Raw genomic sequence first — 18,184 nt, 5'->3', positions numbered from 1 at the left:
TAAGATCCTGGCAGAGACACACAGATATATAATACACACATCAAATCAAATCAATGATTGATGAATAATTTTATACCAACAACGAAACTACTTTTAAAAGTGTTCAATTTTAATTTTTATAGAATAATTCATTCTCAGCAAGAATTAAATCTCCTCTCATGTTTTCTGCTGCAAGGACTCAAATACTTCAAGCCACTTCCACAAGAGCAAACATGTCAGATGAAAAAGTATTGTGCCTTTCCAAGGAGGCCTTCCTCCACACAGTAAAATCCCATAGTCTGGGCATTAAGTGCTCAGTGCCAAACTTAGATACCAGCAGCTAGAGATTCTAGGTTGTAAATCACACCTGGTCTTCAACTCTGAAAAACAGCTACAGAGCTAGCAGTGTAGACACAATCATGCTGACTTGGGAAAGTAAAAATCAAATGTCTTTCTAGCCATGGAAAGAAATTTTTAGCCTCATGGTAAAAAGCTTTTCATATTAATTATTATTACAAAATCACTACTGGGCTACCAGGGAGTTCCAGAAGTTGCATAGTTGTTCAGCTTCTAAATAAGACAAACCTATTTAGACCTGTTTTAATTTGGAAGCAAACCGACTGACATCTCCAGAGATGGTCACCATTCCTGCTGTGCAGGTCATGTCCTTCACAGAGTGCCTCACCCTAGGTGTGTAGAGGCTGAAATCCAATCCATGCAGCTCAGGGGCTGCATTCCCCTGGAGGGGCACCATTTTCTAATTTGTACAGGCTCTCTAAGGACAAGCAGTGGTCCTTTCCCAAGACCTCATTTTCAAACAGTAATAGAATGGGGCCAATTGTCAGTGTTAATCTTAATAAAAATGCCATCTGCAAGTGTCACTTTCACCCTCTTCTCTGTGGATACTCCAGGATATTCATCTAGGATTATCTCAGTAAAGAGCAGTGACTTTAAACACCTTTAGCTCAGGAAGTGAAACAGTCAGTGGACTGGAGCATAGAGAACAAAAGGGGAAATGGCTGCAAACGAGGATGAAAATATGGGGGAGGCCATGTCATGCAGGGCCCATGGGACCATTTTGAGAATTTAAGGATTATCCTAAAAACAGTGGGATGCCATTGAAGGGTCTTAAGCACATGGGTGACCTAATATGATTTGTGTTTCTAAAACAAAAAAAATCACTCTGCCTCCTATACAATAATGACCAGAACAGAGCCCGAGAAGATGTGGGAAGAGCCGGTGAAGAGTTGGTAGACTGCACAAGGTGGAGGTAGTGAAGGCAACAGAAGTAGACAGATGTAACACACGTTAGGAGACGGGACTCATGGGAGTTGGTGAGTGACTGGATGTAGGAATGAAAGTGCACGAGAGAAGGAATGATGTCCGGGATGAGGCCCGCCTGCAGTACTGAAAAGATGGGCAGCTGAGGATGCCATTTCTAAAGAACACTGGAGGAGGAGCAAGTTTGGGGGTTAATGTCATGAGTACAGTTTTAGAGTTGAGACTTTCATAAAGCAGAGGAGTAAAAGGCCTTCATGATAAAACATTATATTCCATACCTATGGTTTTCTAAAATTAAATCTGAGACATGCAGTTCTGATCAGAGTTTTAGAAGTAATTGGCTACATGCTGAATATAAGATTTGTAGTTCTCGGACGGGAACAGCAGCAGCTGCGGCCAGGCAGCCCACTTTCGGGAAGGCTCTTGGTGCACTGCAGCCTGTAGACACCCAGCCCACACCCTCCCCGCACCAAGATGCCCAGAAGGAAGTTCAGCTCAGCTGAAGGGTCAGTGAAGGGAGACCCCAAGAAGAGATCTGCAAGGTGGTCAGCTAAACCTGCTCCTACAAAGTAAAGCAAAGCCCAAAAAGGCAGAGGAAAGGATAAATCTTCAGACAAAAAAAAAAAAAATGCAAATGAAAGGGGAAAAGAAGCAAAGGGAAAACAGGCTGAAGTGACTGATCAACAAACTAAAGATGTATCTACAGAAAAGGAGACAATAAAAACAAGGAGAGTCCAGCCTCGGATGAAGCCACAGAGAAAGACACCAAGTCTGACTGATATCATATACTATGTCTTATCAGTGGTCCCTGTCTCCCTTCTTGCACAATCCAGAGGAATATTTTTATCCACTATTTTGTAAATGCAAGTTTTTTAGTAGTTCTAGAAATATTTTTAAGGAGAGAATTCTACCTCATCACATATTTTAAAGGGTAAATGCTTTTAAGAGGTGAAACATTCACTGATAGTTTATTTTCTGGTATACAACCAGAAAATAGTGTGGGACATTTCATTATGGCAGGCTTTGACTGTCTTGGGTGTCAGCTTAACATTTTATAGATGGGGGATTGGTTTGCACATCCTATAACACACAGCACAGTAAATGGCAATATGGATTCACAGTCTTGCATTTAACGTCTCCAACATTTCTGACTACTTCTATTCTCATGTTGGTTTTTAGTAAATTGTTTCATAAAAAATATTACTCTTTGGTCATGGCTTTCCCTGTCAGAGCAGTGTGCAGTGTGTAGCATCTTTGGTCACGGTAGTCCTGTTTTCCTAATAAATTTATTATGCTGTGAAAGACTGAATATGTGAGTATACAGTGTATATGTTATTAAATTGTGAATTGGCATGACGTGTAACAGCTTATCAACATTTGAAGATACTAGTACTTGATATCCTCTTAAGGAAAATTTATTTCCAAATTTTAAGCTAGAGAGCCATTGGCATAACTTTTAAAAAGAAATGCAATGAATTTAAAAAGAATTATAATGGCCTTTTACAGTTTCAGTACATAATTGTGTACAAATTGGAGTGTCGTGCACTGATTCTCAACACAACCAATAAAATCTCAATTAGGAAAGAAAAAAACCTGATTTATAGTTCTCAAATTATTCTCCACAGCCACATTCCTGTCCCCACCCCCAGAGTATTTTTGGTTAGACCAGTTGTTCTGAGTAAAAATGTCACAGAAGGAAAAAAAAGGGGGGAGGAACATAGACCCATAGCCCATATGTAGGAGTTCAAGGTCACACCTGATAATCATTACCTTCCCCATTCTTGCAATTTGCACCCATCATCATCGTCTATGGAGTTTTGGTAAATTAAGAGTAGTGGGTCTCAAAGTGTGGCCCCCAGACCAGCATAACTTGAGAACTTGTCAGAGAAATGCAAATCTCAGACTCTACCCCACACCTACTGAATCAGGAACTCTGAGTATGGGACCCAGAAATCTGTATTTTCACAAGTCCTTCAGGTGATTCTAATGCACACTCAAGTTTAAGAACCTCTGACAATGCTCAAATGCATTTCTTTCACATCTGCCTCTTAATTGTCGTAATCAGTTTTCTTCCTACGTGCTTCAACATTGCAGTTGACATCTAAGTGCAGCTGCTTCCCCCAGTAATGCCATTCTCCCTTTTGGAGCTCATGCTATTTCCCATGAGGTGGACATGCAGTTTTGTTTCCATTAATCTGAATCAACTGTTGGTGGCACTGGCCCCTGTCTCTAGCTCCTTCCCATGTGTACTGGCTCCACCACTCCCAGCATACTGCCTTGCAAGTTACGTTAGCATGTTCATGACAAAGAAATTGCCTTTTGTTTGAATTTGTCACAGTGCCTAATCTGTACAGAAAACCTAGTAAAAGTTTAACTGGTTGTTCCAGATTAGAGTTTCTCAGGGTGGAGTCTGCTGGCATAAGTCCTTTGTAGGGACATGGATGAATCTGGAAACCATAAGTCTCAGCAAACTGACACAAGAACAGAAAATCAAACACCGCACATTCTCACTCATAGGCAGGTAACGAACAATGAGAACATACGGACACAGGGAAGGGAGCATCACACACTGGGGTCTGTTGGGGGAGCCAAGGGAGGGACAGTGGGGGGTGGGGAGGTCGGGGAGGGATAACATGGGGAGAAATGCCAGATGTAGGTGATGGGGGGATAGAGGCAGCAAACCACATTGCCATGTGTGTACCTATGCAACAATCCTGCATGATCTGCACATGAACCCCAGAACCTAAAGTACAATTAAAAAGAAACAACATAAAAAAAAAATCATGTGGAATGCATGCTCAGAGTGCAGATTCTAGGCCCCATTCCTTGTCTATTAAACCAGAAATTCCTAAAAATGGGGCACAGGGATTTGCATTTTCAATGCACATTGAAATCTGATTTTCATTGCTATATATAAAATTCATCTTGATAGCAAGTATAGATGGATTAACTGCTTCTTGGATTAGCAGAGTACCAAGCTAAACTCTAAACAAAGGTGAAACAAACTGAGAAGGGTTTACCTTGTGCCTAATCTGTGGCCTACTTGTTAAATGTACGCTGTGGGTTATAAAGTACTCAAACAACTACATCACATTTTGTACTCTCAGATTTATTAGTGTGTGAATATTGTGATTTAATTTTCTCACCAGTTGGGTCTTCCCCAGCCCAAAATTATGGAATTGATTTTTCGACCCCAACAAATTTTATCTTCTTATTTTCAGCCCAGATATCTGGGCTTTGAAATCATTTCAAAAATATCCTTTGGCCTATTTCTCTTAGACTTACTCATTTGTAAATTGTCAAAGTTTATGTAAGCTTCAGCAAAACTTAAGCATGGACTTTCCAGTGGAAAAAAGAAAACATTAAAATAGCTATCAAATAGCAAACAATATTATTTGTAACTACTAACACATGGTTGTACAGCTAAAAAAAATTTCCTAGCTTTAGTGATGAAAGTTAAACTTACTCCCTGACAAACTCCTCTTACCAAGTGGGTACATGAGCCCCACCCTCCCCACCCCAAAAATGCCTGCAGACAGATCCACTGTCAAAATAGTTACTGCAAAACACATTATACAATAGAAGCAGAAGGAAGTCAAGAGACAGTGATTTTTAATACTGCTACAAGAGAAATAGCCATAAAACAAAAGAGAAAATGACAACTCTTTCTTAAAATAGCACTGTCTTTCTCAAAACAATTTGGGCTTATCTTTATCTTGCCAAACATACGCAAATCCTTTTTTTATTAAATTGCAATGTCTAGTTAAATTTTCACTAGACCTTTCTAAACTAAGCTGTGTAATGGAAACACATATACACCCACACCCTCGTGAAGTCTATGAAAATTCTAGCCTTAGGTGATTCTAATGTATGCTCTTAACTTTTATTTGGAATTTGACAATGGAATTGCGAAATTCCATTTCTGAAATTCATTTCAAGACAAATACTTTTAATACATGGATGGAACATACATTGGTTCATAATGGCTATCAGGAATTTTTTAAAAATTGATATAATGTACGCATAGTAAAAGTGACCCTTTTAAGACAAAAAATTGATAGGCTTTGACAAATGTATACAACCATGAAACCAACACCAAAACTGGGTTGAACTGTGTAGCCCACAGACCTGCCACACATGGCTCCTTGAAATGTGGCCAGCACAAAATCAAACATGTCATAAGTGTAAAATGAAAAAAATCATAATAATTTTATATTTATTTTAAAGTGAAATTATATTTTATAGATTGTTAAATAAAATATCAAAAAATTAATTTTACCTATTCCTATGTCTCTTTCTTTTTTAGAAATTTGTAGAACATTAAAATTAGTGGTTCCCATTTGTGACTCAAATTACATTTTTATTGGACAGTGCTGATGTGGATTATTTCTGTCCCCCACAGTGCTCTCCTTACCCCTTAGCAGCCTATACCATTTCCCTAACCCCAGGGGCTCCTGCCAACCACTGAACTACTTTCTACCCCTAAAGTTTTGCTCTTGGTAGGTTTCAAAAAATACTCTCCCATTTTGTCTTATAGCTTCTAATTTTCCCATTTTGTATTGTTTTTTATAATTTTTAAAGTTGTTTTTCACATTACAAGATTTTTCAAAGCCTTGACTATAGTTTTCATTAACCGACGTCTTTTCATTAACCACTTCCCAAGCTGGTAGGCCACCATAAGTGCATTTTGGGTAATAATTTGGTTTGGTTCTGTGTCCCCATCCAAATCTCATCTTGTAGCTCCCATAATTTCCCCGTGTTATGGGAGGGACCCAGTGGGAGATGACTGAATCATGGGGGCGGGCCTTTCCCATGCTGTTCTTGTGATAGTGAATGGGTCTCATGAGATTTAATGGTTTTGAAAATTAGAGTTTCCCTGCACAAGCTCTCTCTTTGCTTGATTCCATCCATGTAAGATGCGACTTGCTCCTCCTTGCCTTCCATCAGGACTGTGAGGCCTCCCCAGCCATGTGAACCTGTAAGTCCCATTAAACCTCTTTCTTTTGTAAATTTCCCAGTCTCGAGTGTGTCTTTATCAGCAGCATGAAAACGGGCTAATACAGGTAAAGAGCTCTCTTCCTAGAGGAGAAGTGCACAAGTGGTTCCTAATCGAATGGAGACCATTGTGTGCCCATGCAACAGAATCTATTCACAGATGCTGTGGGAGATCCATGAGGCGGGAAGCCTCCCATAGCTTAATTTTATTTAGCTTCAGGGAAGTGCAGAGAAAGCTTTATTTATGCTAAGAATAAGAGGAACAGAAATATAAAGCACTAAATCAGTAAAATCATTTATAGGTGGGAGGAGCAGGGCAGGAGGTTTTGGCCTGCAGACAGGTCTACTAATGGGAACTCTGGGATGACTTAGGAGAATGACCAGAGAGATGCCAAGAGACATCCAACCCCCATCTCACTCCAGCCCCCAATCCAGGCTAACCTGTTGTCATTCTGCTTATCCTCAATTCTCTAATTAAATTAAAGTATTAATTATAACAGGCATTCACATTTCCGGCTATTTACATTCATTCTTCACTCACTCTTCAGATACTGTGTTAACTTTCTGATTTTCCAGAATTTAAGAAAAACACTGTAGACTACCTCCTATCTCCATTTTCTCCAATTGGGTTAGTCTGGAGCTGAACACCAGTCAGTCTGCCTCTGAACCCTTGGGGTCCCACTTAGAGAATCAACCTTGAGCATTTCTATCTCTTACTTCCACCCCCACCCCGGCTTTCCTTTATAGTACCCCAGTGAACTAGAACAAAGGTCTTCACATTTTGAGCATCTGACTTCTAGTCTTTTAAGGATAAGTAGTTAATTGCCAACTCTGCTCTTGATCTGTGCTTTCTGGTTTCCTCTGATATAATTAACAGCACCCAGGGAGTCTATGTCTCTCCTCCTTCCCTGCAAACATACTTTGTGCAAAATTCTTCCCACCAAGGGGATTGCCTCCCCAATTTAGAATGGTGCCAAAAGGAGAACTGTTGGCCCTGAATTTCCAGATTAGATGACACTCATTTCACCAAACCTCTGCTTAACCCAAAAGGATCCCTTCTGGGCATTTCCACCCCAACTAGAGATGCACTAGAAATGGTCTCCAGTGTGGCTTTCATGCAATTGAAACATTGTGAAAGGATGCTAACTCTGGTGGTTCCCTAACCATCATGGCCAGAATCCAGGAAGGTTTTGTTGGTCAGGCACCATGCTGGCAGATGCTGACAATTCCTGGAATGACTTTGGATCCACCTTGCTCTGGTGGAGGCTCCAGTCCATTGAGGGAGATAGTCAGATAATCACATAAATACAAGGAGAATTATTGCATGCACACATGATTTTGATATGCAGTCAGAGTTGGAAAGTAATCTATGTCTGACATTTTAGAATAAAATACAAACATTTTCCCGAGAAGGGTATTGCCAAGGAAAGGCAGAGGAAGGAATTTGTCTCCTCAATTATGCAATAAAAATAAACCATTTATGGAATATCCCACATATATAATCATTTCGAAATCTCTGCAAGGACAACATTATCATCACTATTTTATAGATGAAAAAGAACCAGGTAAAAATGAACCTGCTGCTGCTAGAAGTGACAGGATGCAGGGCCTGGAACCTGATAGGCACTCAACTGGTATGCACACAGTTGCTAATTAATAAAAATTTGAGAAGTACAGAAAATATTCCAAGGGAGAGCTAGGAAAGGACTTAGGTTGCCTGTATTTGGTGTGGCATGAAGCAGTATCAGGCTTGGCCTAAAGTATGTAGGAGCCTTGACATTATAAAATACAATAAGAAATGCTGTATGCTTATTTGTTTGGTAACTGTACAAATAATTCACATTTCTTTAGTAACTGGTTCTATCATGCAATAGCCTGGCCACAAGATATTGGAGAATTCAACAGAAACAAAAATGAGGTTAATACCTGCAATATCTACTAGAAAGAGTTGTTGTAAAAACCAAATGAGGCCATCTATACACGGGCAGTCATATTGTCTGCAATTTTTCAAAATATTTCAGCATGGATATATTTGTGACACAAGGGTGATAATTATTTTTGACCTCTACCCTGGGGTAGTTAGTATTTGAATGACGAATCAAAAGCTCATGTAAACAGAAAACCAAGTCAACCATGTTTATCTCTGATGAATACCAGATATTCATCAGAATATCTCTGATGAATACTGATAACAACCAGAGGGTTGTTACTTAGAATAATTGATGTTGCAAATGATTTTTTTTTTTCTGTCTTTGTACAAGATTTTATTAAAGGTCATTACAGAGCAACATTCAGACTCCAGAATGCAGCTGCCAAGGAGACCCTGTTATGCTGTGGGGACTGGCTGTGGCATGGCAGGCGGCTCTGGCTTCCCACCCTTCTGTTCTGAGATTGGGGTGGCAGGCAGTATCTCATCTTTGGGTTCCACGATGCTCACATGGTCAAGCAGGGGCTTCTCAGGGCCGATCTTAACCAGCTGAATCCCAGGGTAGCACGATCTTCACCTTGATGCCCAGCACACCCTGTCTGAGCAACACATGGCGCACGGCAGTGTCAACGTAATAGTTAACAGGGTCTCCGCTGTGGATCATCAAGCCATCAACAAACTTCATGGATTTAGCCCTCTGTCCTAGGAGTTTCCCAGACACCACAAGCTCGCAGCCTTTGGCCCCGCTCTCCATGATGAACCGCAGCACACCATAGCAGGCCCTGCGCACAGCAAGCCCTCCCAGGAGTTTGTAACGCAGAGACTCTGCCTGAGCAATTGCGCACAGACCTCTAGAGGCCACCTTTTCAGCGTAAAACTCTACACTGCCCTCTGGAAAGCCAAACCTCTTCTGAACTACAGCAGTCAGCTCCCGAATTCGCCGGCCCTTCTCACCAAGAACATTCTGTGTTCTGGTGGCTAAGATAATTTCTGTCCTGGTTGGTGTAACTCGCACCTCAACTCCAGAGTAGCCATCTTCAGCCAGCTCCCGAGTAAGAAACTCATTCAGTTCAGCTTTGAAGATCCCATCAGCGACAAACTTCCTCTTCTTAGAAATTTGCAAGGCCATCTTGCCGCCGCGCTCCGCCGAAAGGAAAGCGCAAATGATTTTTCATTGATAAAATGGTGTTCACAATGGGCTCTTAGTATTGTACAGACTTCCTTCCCCACTCTTGTATAACCTGAAAATAAGAATCCATCTAGCCCAGTTGTCTAAACCTTTCAAAAGGGTGCCCTCAGACCATGAAGTTCTGGGGATCTAATGTACAGCATGGTGACTATAGTTAATATTCTATTATATTCTTAAAATCTGCTAAGATAGATTTCACACACATACACATACGCACACACAGTGAGGTGATAGATGTATTAATAAACTTGACTGTGGTAATCATTTCACAATATATGCTGCATGAAATCATCATATTGTACAGCTTAAATATATACAATTTTTATGTGTCAATTATACCTCAGAAAAGCTGGGTGAGGAAGAGGAAATGGTGTCCTCAGCTGAAGACTCTCCCCAGTCCTGTTTCTAGATGCTTTGGAGGAAATTTGGTCACCTGATGCTGACAAGAAAATTAGTCCAATCCTGATGCTAGAATATTGTCCCATCTGCTTCTAATGAAACATACTTTTGTTCAGTGTTCTCCAGATCCACCAGCAGACAGACACAGGGACCGTCTAAAGCAGCTCTGTCCAATGGGACTTTCTGAGATGACACAAATGTTTAGATGACACTAATAAGGTAGCAGTACAGGTGGTCACTGGCCACTTGAAATGTGGCTAATGTGACTGAAGAACCAATTTTTGTTTAATTCCATTTAAATTTTAGTAGCCGCATGTGGCTAGTGGCCACCCTGTTGGACACCACAGTTTCGGAGCTTACAGAACAAGGTTGTGTGATGTTTTGGTGCCCGCTGGCCATTAAATGTTTATATGTGTGGCAGAATTCAGTTTGTAAGTTGTGTTCACGGCCATGCTAGATGGTAGAGTTGTGGGAAAGGGAACCTGTAGCTCTCCTCTATTAGCACTGTGGACTATGTCAACTCACGATGCACAAACAAATCAGCTGAGGTGAGTTCTCAAAAGTGGCAGCACAGCTTCAGGGACTCTGGAGGCGAATCTACGTCCTCAGAATTGCACAACTTAATATTAGAATGAAAATACACAACTCAGAGGCTGTCATAAAATTAAATTACCAACCATGGGAAAGCACCAAGCAGAGTATGTAGCCCTTGGCAGAGGTATGATACTTTTCAACCTTGAACACACCAAAACTCTATTTTCACCACCCGCCCACTACTTTAATTAAATACACAAGCTTTGATAAAGTTGTATCTGTTTGGGAATTAACATATAAACAGAGCATAGGGATACCCATCCTCTCCCCGATCCCAAAAATAAACATTATAAATATTTCAGCTAAGAATTTGGTTTGGAAGAAGGAAGTCCTTGTCACAATAATTCTTATAAAACAAAATAAGCGATGGAAATAAGGCAACTTCCTTGTTTCTGAAGAGCATCACTTGTAGCCCATTTACATTCGTTCTTTTTTCCCCCTAATTGTTTTTACTGGTAAAATATGTACAAAATTTATCATTTGGAGGAGTAGACATGGAAAGGGAAGATGTTTGTCAACAGGTGTAAAGTTTCAGTGAGACAAGAGGAATAAGGCTGGTGTTCTATTGCATAGCAAGGTGATAACAGTTAATAATAATGTACTGTATATTTACAAATAGCTAAAAGAGATGATTTTCAATGTTCCCACCACAAAAATGATAAATATTTCAAGTGATGGCTATGCCATCAGGATTAGCTTGATATGACCATTCCATAATATATATGTATACAAATATGATATTGCACCCCATAAACACACATATTAAAAACAGCTTTAATAAAAGAAAAAGAAAAAATACCATTTTAATCGTTTTAAGTGTACAGTTCAGTAGTATTAAGTACTAAGTATATACTACTCTATAATACTATTAATTCAAATTTCCATAAGTTTCTGTCCTCAAAGGTAAAACAATATACTAATATGTAAAATAGCATTTAAACATGTACAAGATTAACATCAAATTCAGAATAGTGCTCATGAGGGAGCAGGGAAAGAAGGAGTTCGGGAAAGAAATAAAAGGGAGTTTAAGCTTTATCTATGTTTACTTTTTAAATATATAATGAAATAAATATGGCAAAATGGTAAGACTTGACCAAACTGAGATTTAAGTACATAGGCATTTGTCATATCATTTTCTATACTTTCATGTATTCTTCTAAATTTTTTTTTTTTTTTGAGATGGAGTTTCACTCTTGTAGCCCAGGCTGGAGGGCAGTGGCACAACCTCCACCTCCCAGATCAAAGCGATTCTCCTGCCTCGGCCTCCCAAGTAGCTGGGACTACAGGCGCGTACCACCACACCTGGCTAATTTCTTGTATTTTTAGTAGAGATGGGGTTTCACCATGTTGGCCAGGCTGGTCTCGAAGTCCTGACCTCAGGTGACCCATCCACCTTGGCCTCCCAAAGTGCTGGGATTATAGGCATGAACCACCACATCCAACCCTTCTTTAAACTTTTTATTTTGACCTAATTTTAGACTTACAGAGAAGTTGCAAACATAGTATAGGGTATCCATATACCTCTCGGCTTACACCCCTAATGTTAACATCTTGTACACAGCCATAGCAGAATGATCAGACCAGGTATTAACTTTGGTACAACATGATTAGCTAAAACGAAGATGGTATTGGAATTTCCCATTTTTCCACTAGTATCCTTTTTTTATTCTACAGTCCTCTTTAGAATCACACATTGCATTTAGTGGTTCCTTCTCCTTAGTCTCTTGCAGTCTGTGACAGCACCTCAGTCTTTCCTTGCCTTTCTTGACCTGACACTTGTCAGTTACTTTGTCAAATGTCCCACAGTTGGAGTTTTGTCAGATTATTTCTCATGATTAGGTTGAGATTATACATTGTTGGCAAGAACACCATGGAAACGATGCTGTGCCCTCAGTGCATCCCATCACAGGTTCAGGACATCTCTTTCTTGTGTATTTAAAATATTTCATAATTTCAATAAATAAAAAACAAATAAGTAGCTGTATTAGCCTGGGTTCTGTAGAGATACAGAACCAATAGGAGATGGATAGATGGATGGATGAAAGGAAGGAAGGAAGGAGAAAGAAGAAAGAAAAAGGAAGGAAGGAAGGCAGAAGGGAGGGAGAGAAAAAGACACAGAAGAGAAAGATTTTAAGGAATTGGCTCATGCAGTTATGTGGGCTGAGAAGTACCAAGATTTGCTAACTGCAAGCTGGAGACCCAGAAAAGCCAATAACATAGATACAGTCTGAGTCTGAAGGCTTGAGAACCAGGAGAGCTGATAGCGTAAGTGCCAGTCTCATTCCAGGAGCAAGGAAGGAGAGTGCAAAATCTCCTTCACTCAGTGTTTTATTTTACTCAGGCCTCAATGGATAGGATGATGTTCACCCATACCAGGAAGGGCAACCTGCTTTACTGGGTCTACTGATTCAAATACTAGTCCATACAGAAACAGCATTGTGGACACCCCCAGAATAATGTTGAATAAATATCTGAGCACCACATGGTCTAGCCAAGATGATGCATAAAATTAAGCATCATAACAGCTTAACTTCTAAATTAGAAACTTCCTACTCTGTATACTTAGGTTCCAAATCCCATCAAGTCAAATGGATCTTAGGAAGTGTTCCAATTCTTAGTTATTATTGGCTTCAGGCCTAAGACATTATAAATCCACAACATACTATCATTTCTAAAACTTCAAGAAGCTTTATTGTAGTTGATCTTGCTTCGAGAAAAAAGGCAGTTTATACTACTTAGATAATGTAATAATTGTAATCCAAGAGAAGCTAGACCTGCAAGTCAAATTAAAGCCCTAAGAAAGAAATTGACATAAGCTGTATTGTTAATGAGGACCCCTAAGTCCCCTGATCTTCTTTTGGAGGTGAAGTTACCATTTAGAATTGACTACATTTCTCAGCATGGCATCCTAAGAATAATGTGTGTCATTGCTATTTCTATGATGTTTTAGAAAGAAAAACCTAAATGATTATATAATTTTTCTAGGACAAGAAAAGTGTGTTTCAGGTACTTTCACTACCTGGGTTGTATATTTTAAAAGTTGTATACACATACAGAGAGACAGAGAGACAGAGAGAGAGAGAGAGAGAGAGAGAGAGAGAGAGAGAAATTATAGAGAATATATCTGATATGGTTTGGCTGTGTCCCCACTCAAATCTCAAATTGTAGGTCCCAAAATTCCCTGGTGATGTGGGAGGGACCTAAGTAATATTTCAAGTTTTCTCTGAGGTTGCCTCCCTTTGAAGCTCTTCTATCCTCAGGATCACTCTAAACTTTGGTGATTTAGGCTGGGAAATCATTTCTTCCTTAAATGCTTATATTCAGTTCAAAGTGCTCCATTGCCATAAGTAATGACAACACATAGTTTCTCTCCCAGCTCCGCTCCAGCTGCATGGAGAGAAAGCTACTTATGAATTCTTTTCTAGGCCCCCAGAGTCCTGGAAGACAGTCTCTGAGTTTTTATGAAAAGCCAGATCAAAGACTCCAGATCCCATTGTGCCAAAGAGAAAGCTGAATGCTTATTTTAAATCTCATTTTGGCATGCCCCAAATGTGGATACCATTGTTAGGCCAGTCCTGTACACCGTATGTATCTCTTGCAAGTCTCTTAGAACATGCTGGTTCACCTCAAGGATTTTCTTCCAAGGAACCAGAACATGGGTTTTTCTTCGCCTGAATCAACTCCCCCAGGAATCTTCCAGGGAGGAGGTGGGTGGTCAGCCTCCTGAGATAAGAGTGTGCAGAGGTTAGGACATGGGCTCTGAAGCCAGACTACCTATGTTTGAATCCAGGTTCTTGGGTTTATGATCAGGAATGTGAGAGTTATACAACCATTCACGCCTTGGTTCTTCCTTCTATTGAATGGGGTATATGATGATACTTAACTGATTGAGTTGTTGTGGGGATTAAACAAATGACACATACCAAGTGCTTAGTACAAGACCCAGCATATAATAAGTGTTAAATAAGTGCTAGGGAAAATTAGCTAGGCATGGTGGTGTACACCTGTAGTCCTAGCTACTCAGGAGGCTGAGGAAGTTTGCTTGAGGCCAGGAGTTTGAGGTTGCAGTGAGCTATAATGGCATCACTGAACTCCAGCCTGGGCAACAGAGTGGGACCCTGTCCCTAAAAATAAAAAATAATAAAACAAATAAAGTAAATGCTTGGGAACATGTTGCTTCTGACTTAAATAGCTTCTAGGATTAATCCAGGTCCACAATCACCCAGGGGAGTTGTGGGCAGTCTGTGGGCACCTGCCAGGCTGCATCTGTTGGGTAGTAGAAGCTGCTTCTTTCCAACTCCAAGTCTGCCTATTTCTTATATCCTGTCATCAGAATTCCTTAAACAATCTTACTTAACAGAGCTATAAATTTAAGCCACTTCTACAGTGAAAACCCTGAGAGTGAGTCATGGCAAACTTTAGCTGTAATCTTGTTAAATGGAAATGGAGGCAGACAAATATTTGGAAACAATCTTAAGAAATTGATAGATTCTAACGCATTGAGGTTGTTTTAGGTCAGATAAGTGTTTCCTGGCTTTCTGCTCTCCATTTGTAAGCAAGTGTGTGTGTGTGTGTGTGTGTGTCTGTGTATGTATTTATACACATGTCCCCTTATTTAGAGCTCTAAATCTAAGGATGGGAACCATCTTTGACAGCCACCTGACAAGAGAAGTAACCTCCATGCATTCATCCTTCTACCCTCAAGAGGGTTGCTCTTCAGTCTGGAATGATATGGGCATAGAATATTTTGGAAGCAAAGGGACAGATTCTGTGGCTTTATATCCCCCTTTTTCCTTTTCTCTTTCCATATTCCTAACTCAAAATCAGTTCTTTGTGTTGCCAAGGTAACCAACAGTCTCAGAGCACAGAGTTCTGACAGTTAGACTTTTAGCCACTGAGACTCAGGATAGGAAGGATTTCTGATGTCTCCCCTTTTGCCTCAGGAGTTAGCAGTACTTCTTCCATGTGGCAGCCACCAGGGCAGGGTATGACCATTGTGTGTGTGTGTGTCTGTGTGTGTCTGTCTGTGTGTGTATGTACACGCATGTGTTCTTCAGTCCTACTTTGGGGCTTCACAGAAAAAGCTGTACTAAAAAGTGTCATCAGACAGTGGGAGGATGGGCATCTAAATAGAAAAACCTTTCTGGAAAGTAATTTGGTACCAATTTAGCACAGGATTGTGATATATTTGTGATGTTTGGTCCATTAATCCTACATATAGAAAAATAAGAGACATAGTCAAAGATTTATGGAAAAGCAGGTTTACTACAGATTTATTTGGTAAAAACAGTAACTCCCACCTAATGATCATTAATAAGAAGTGGTTAAAAATTGCAGAGTAACTGTATATATGTTTGTTTTAGGCTATGCCATAAAATAATCTCAGTTTCAACAGACATGACAGCCACATTCACATAAAAGTATATGTGTATATATTGTATAAGTGTACAGATACATATATGTACATTTATATAAATAGAAAAGATAAAGTCCATCAAAATGTTTTGATAGTTATCATTACGTTTAGAAGGTGGGACTATAGCATATTTGTTTTTATCTTCATATGTTTCTATATTTTTCCAATTGTATATGATAATCATCTTTTTATGATACAAGATCTTACAAGTGTAGTAGGACAAATGATGAGAGGTGGACATGCTTAGCAGAAAGGATTATAACACAATGAAACAAGTTTTGAAAGGCAGAGGGCTGCCTCTTTTGCCCTTCACTGAGAGATTGTAAAAACAGGATAAGACTTCTATCTAAATGGGGTAGTTCTGAATAGAAAAGGGAATGGGGCCGGGCATGGTGGCTCTTGCCTGTAATCCCAGCACTTTGGGAGGGCAAGGTGGATGGATCACCTGAGAGGTCAGGAATTTGAGACCAGCCTGGGCAACATGGTAAAACCCCAACTCTACTAAAAATACAAAAATTAGCTATGTGTGATAGCAGGCACCTGTAATCCCAGCTATTCGGGAGGCTGAGACAGGAGAATCACTTGAACCTGGGAGGTGGAGTTTGCAGTGAGCTGAGATGGCACCACTGCACTCCAGCCTAGGCAACAGAGTGAGACTCTGTCTCAATGGATGGATATTGTTTTTGCTTAAGTACCATGATTCTCTTCTCCCCACTCCCACTTATTTTTTCTTTTTTTCCTCTTTTGAAGCTACTCGAGTTGAGAGAGATTTGTGCCTTTGAACTCCATGGCATATTCATCCTCTAACAGCGACACAGAGGACTGCAGCTCCAAATCCATTTCCAACCTGAGCCTCTCCATGGGCTATTTCCCCTGTGAGGACACAACCTCCTGTGAGGACACAACCTCCTGTGAAGATGCGCCTTCCAAGGGTCCTTCCATCCACTTCCTCCCTCCCATCCAAGGGGCATGGGGGACTGAAATGATACGGAGACCCATGAAAAGACAAGACCAAATTGAGGACAAACCAGAGCAGTTTTGCAAACTAAGCATCCTCCTGGCCTGGGACGTGGACGTCGGCTCTGACAACACAGACTCAATAGCTAATAGCCTTCTAAATGGCGACAACCTGTGGACAGACAAGTTCCCAAAAGAAACGACAAAACTGTCTGTCAGCAAACTGGATAATCTTGTGCAAGAGTTTCGGACATTTCTAGAAAACCCGAAAGATGATGAAGATGATGACGCTGTGTTTCCTGAAACTACTCAGAAAGATTTCCAACTGTCCAGAGGCTCCCCTCTGGAAATGGCTCAGGTCAGTCATCAAGAACACAATGCTTGTCAAGACCTGCCCAAGTGCGAACCACCAGAAAATAAAGATGTTATGCAGTCTCCACAGACTCCTCTAAGGCTTAAGGAACATGAGCCGGCTGAGGTGAGCACAGAGATGCCTCACAGGACAAGGGAAAGGCCTGGGTTGAACCACAGAATCTTGCAATCACTGGGAGGCAGGTCCCAGGGGGTCTGAGTGATACCAGTGAGAGATAGATAACAAGGAAAGGAGTCAGGGTGAAGATGTAGGGAAAAGGCTGCGGAACGCTGAGAGAAACAACAGGGTAGCAAGCAAGGAGAAGGGCTAACAACTATATCTCCCTTCCCACCAAAAATGTGTATCTTTAGTATTAATGATATTAATGGGCATTGAAACTTTGCATTGACATTGGTCTATTTTTTTTTTTTTTTTTTTTGAGACAGAGTCTCACTCTTTCGCCCAGGCTGGACTGCAATGGCACAATCTTGGCTCACTGCAACCTCTGCCTCCTGGGTTCAAGCGATTCTCCTGTCTCAGCTTCCTGAGTAGCTGGGATTACAGGCATCCACCACCACATCCAGCTAATTTTTGTACTTTTAGTAGAGATGGGGTTTCACCATGTTGGCCACACTGGTCTCAAACTCCTGACCTCAAATGATCCACATGCCTCAATCTCCCAAATTGTTAGGATTACAGGCGTGGGCCACCATGCTTGGCCTACTAGGGATATTTTTGCTAAACAAATGTGAATTCCATAAATGAGTAAATGTTGACTTGGTCGCTCATGGCTAAGTCTACCTAACACATCCTTCATTTTCTTGGCAGATGATAAGTGAGGCAACTGCCAGACAAAGGACAAGCGCTCCAGAGATCTCCTCAATCCTGTCAGAGCGGCCGGAGAAGGACGACACTCCCTCCCACACACGGACCCCGTGCTGTCTTGGGTGGGCCTTCAGCTGGCTGAGTCAGCGTGTCCTCTCCCCTGTGCTGAGGAGGGAGCACCCTGTAAAGGCCACCAAGCGTCCCTATCGGCCAGCACTAAGGAAAAGATGCTTTCACAGAGGTTGAATTCAACCTCAAGAAACCCTTTAA

The 18,184-nt window shown here is 40.8% G+C and overlaps 1 protein-coding gene and 1 pseudogene across 1 annotated transcript in view; one reads left to right on the top strand and one right to left on the bottom strand.

Moving 5' to 3' along the window:
* The window catches only part of LOC135275329 (uncharacterized protein C12orf71-like), a 26,285-nt gene extending 8,101 nt beyond the window's left edge, over nt 1–18,184 (top strand). Inside the window, 2 exon segments of the mRNA XM_064376798.1 lie at nt 16,531–17,095; nt 17,918–18,184. Coding sequence (XP_064232868.1) covers nt 16,568–17,095; nt 17,918–18,184 — 795 coding nt within the window. The 5' untranslated portion in view covers nt 16,531–16,567.
* Nucleotides 8,510–9,728, bottom strand: LOC135275283 (small ribosomal subunit protein uS3-like; annotated as a pseudogene).

Source organism: Aotus nancymaae, unplaced genomic scaffold (genome assembly GCF_030222135.1).
Source record: "Aotus nancymaae isolate 86718 unplaced genomic scaffold, 86718_ANA_hifiasm-v0.15.2.pri h1tg000016l, whole genome shotgun sequence".
Classification (NCBI taxonomy): Eukaryota; Metazoa; Chordata; class Mammalia; order Primates; family Aotidae; genus Aotus; species Aotus nancymaae.
This window is presented reverse-complemented; position numbering and strand designations above follow the sequence as displayed.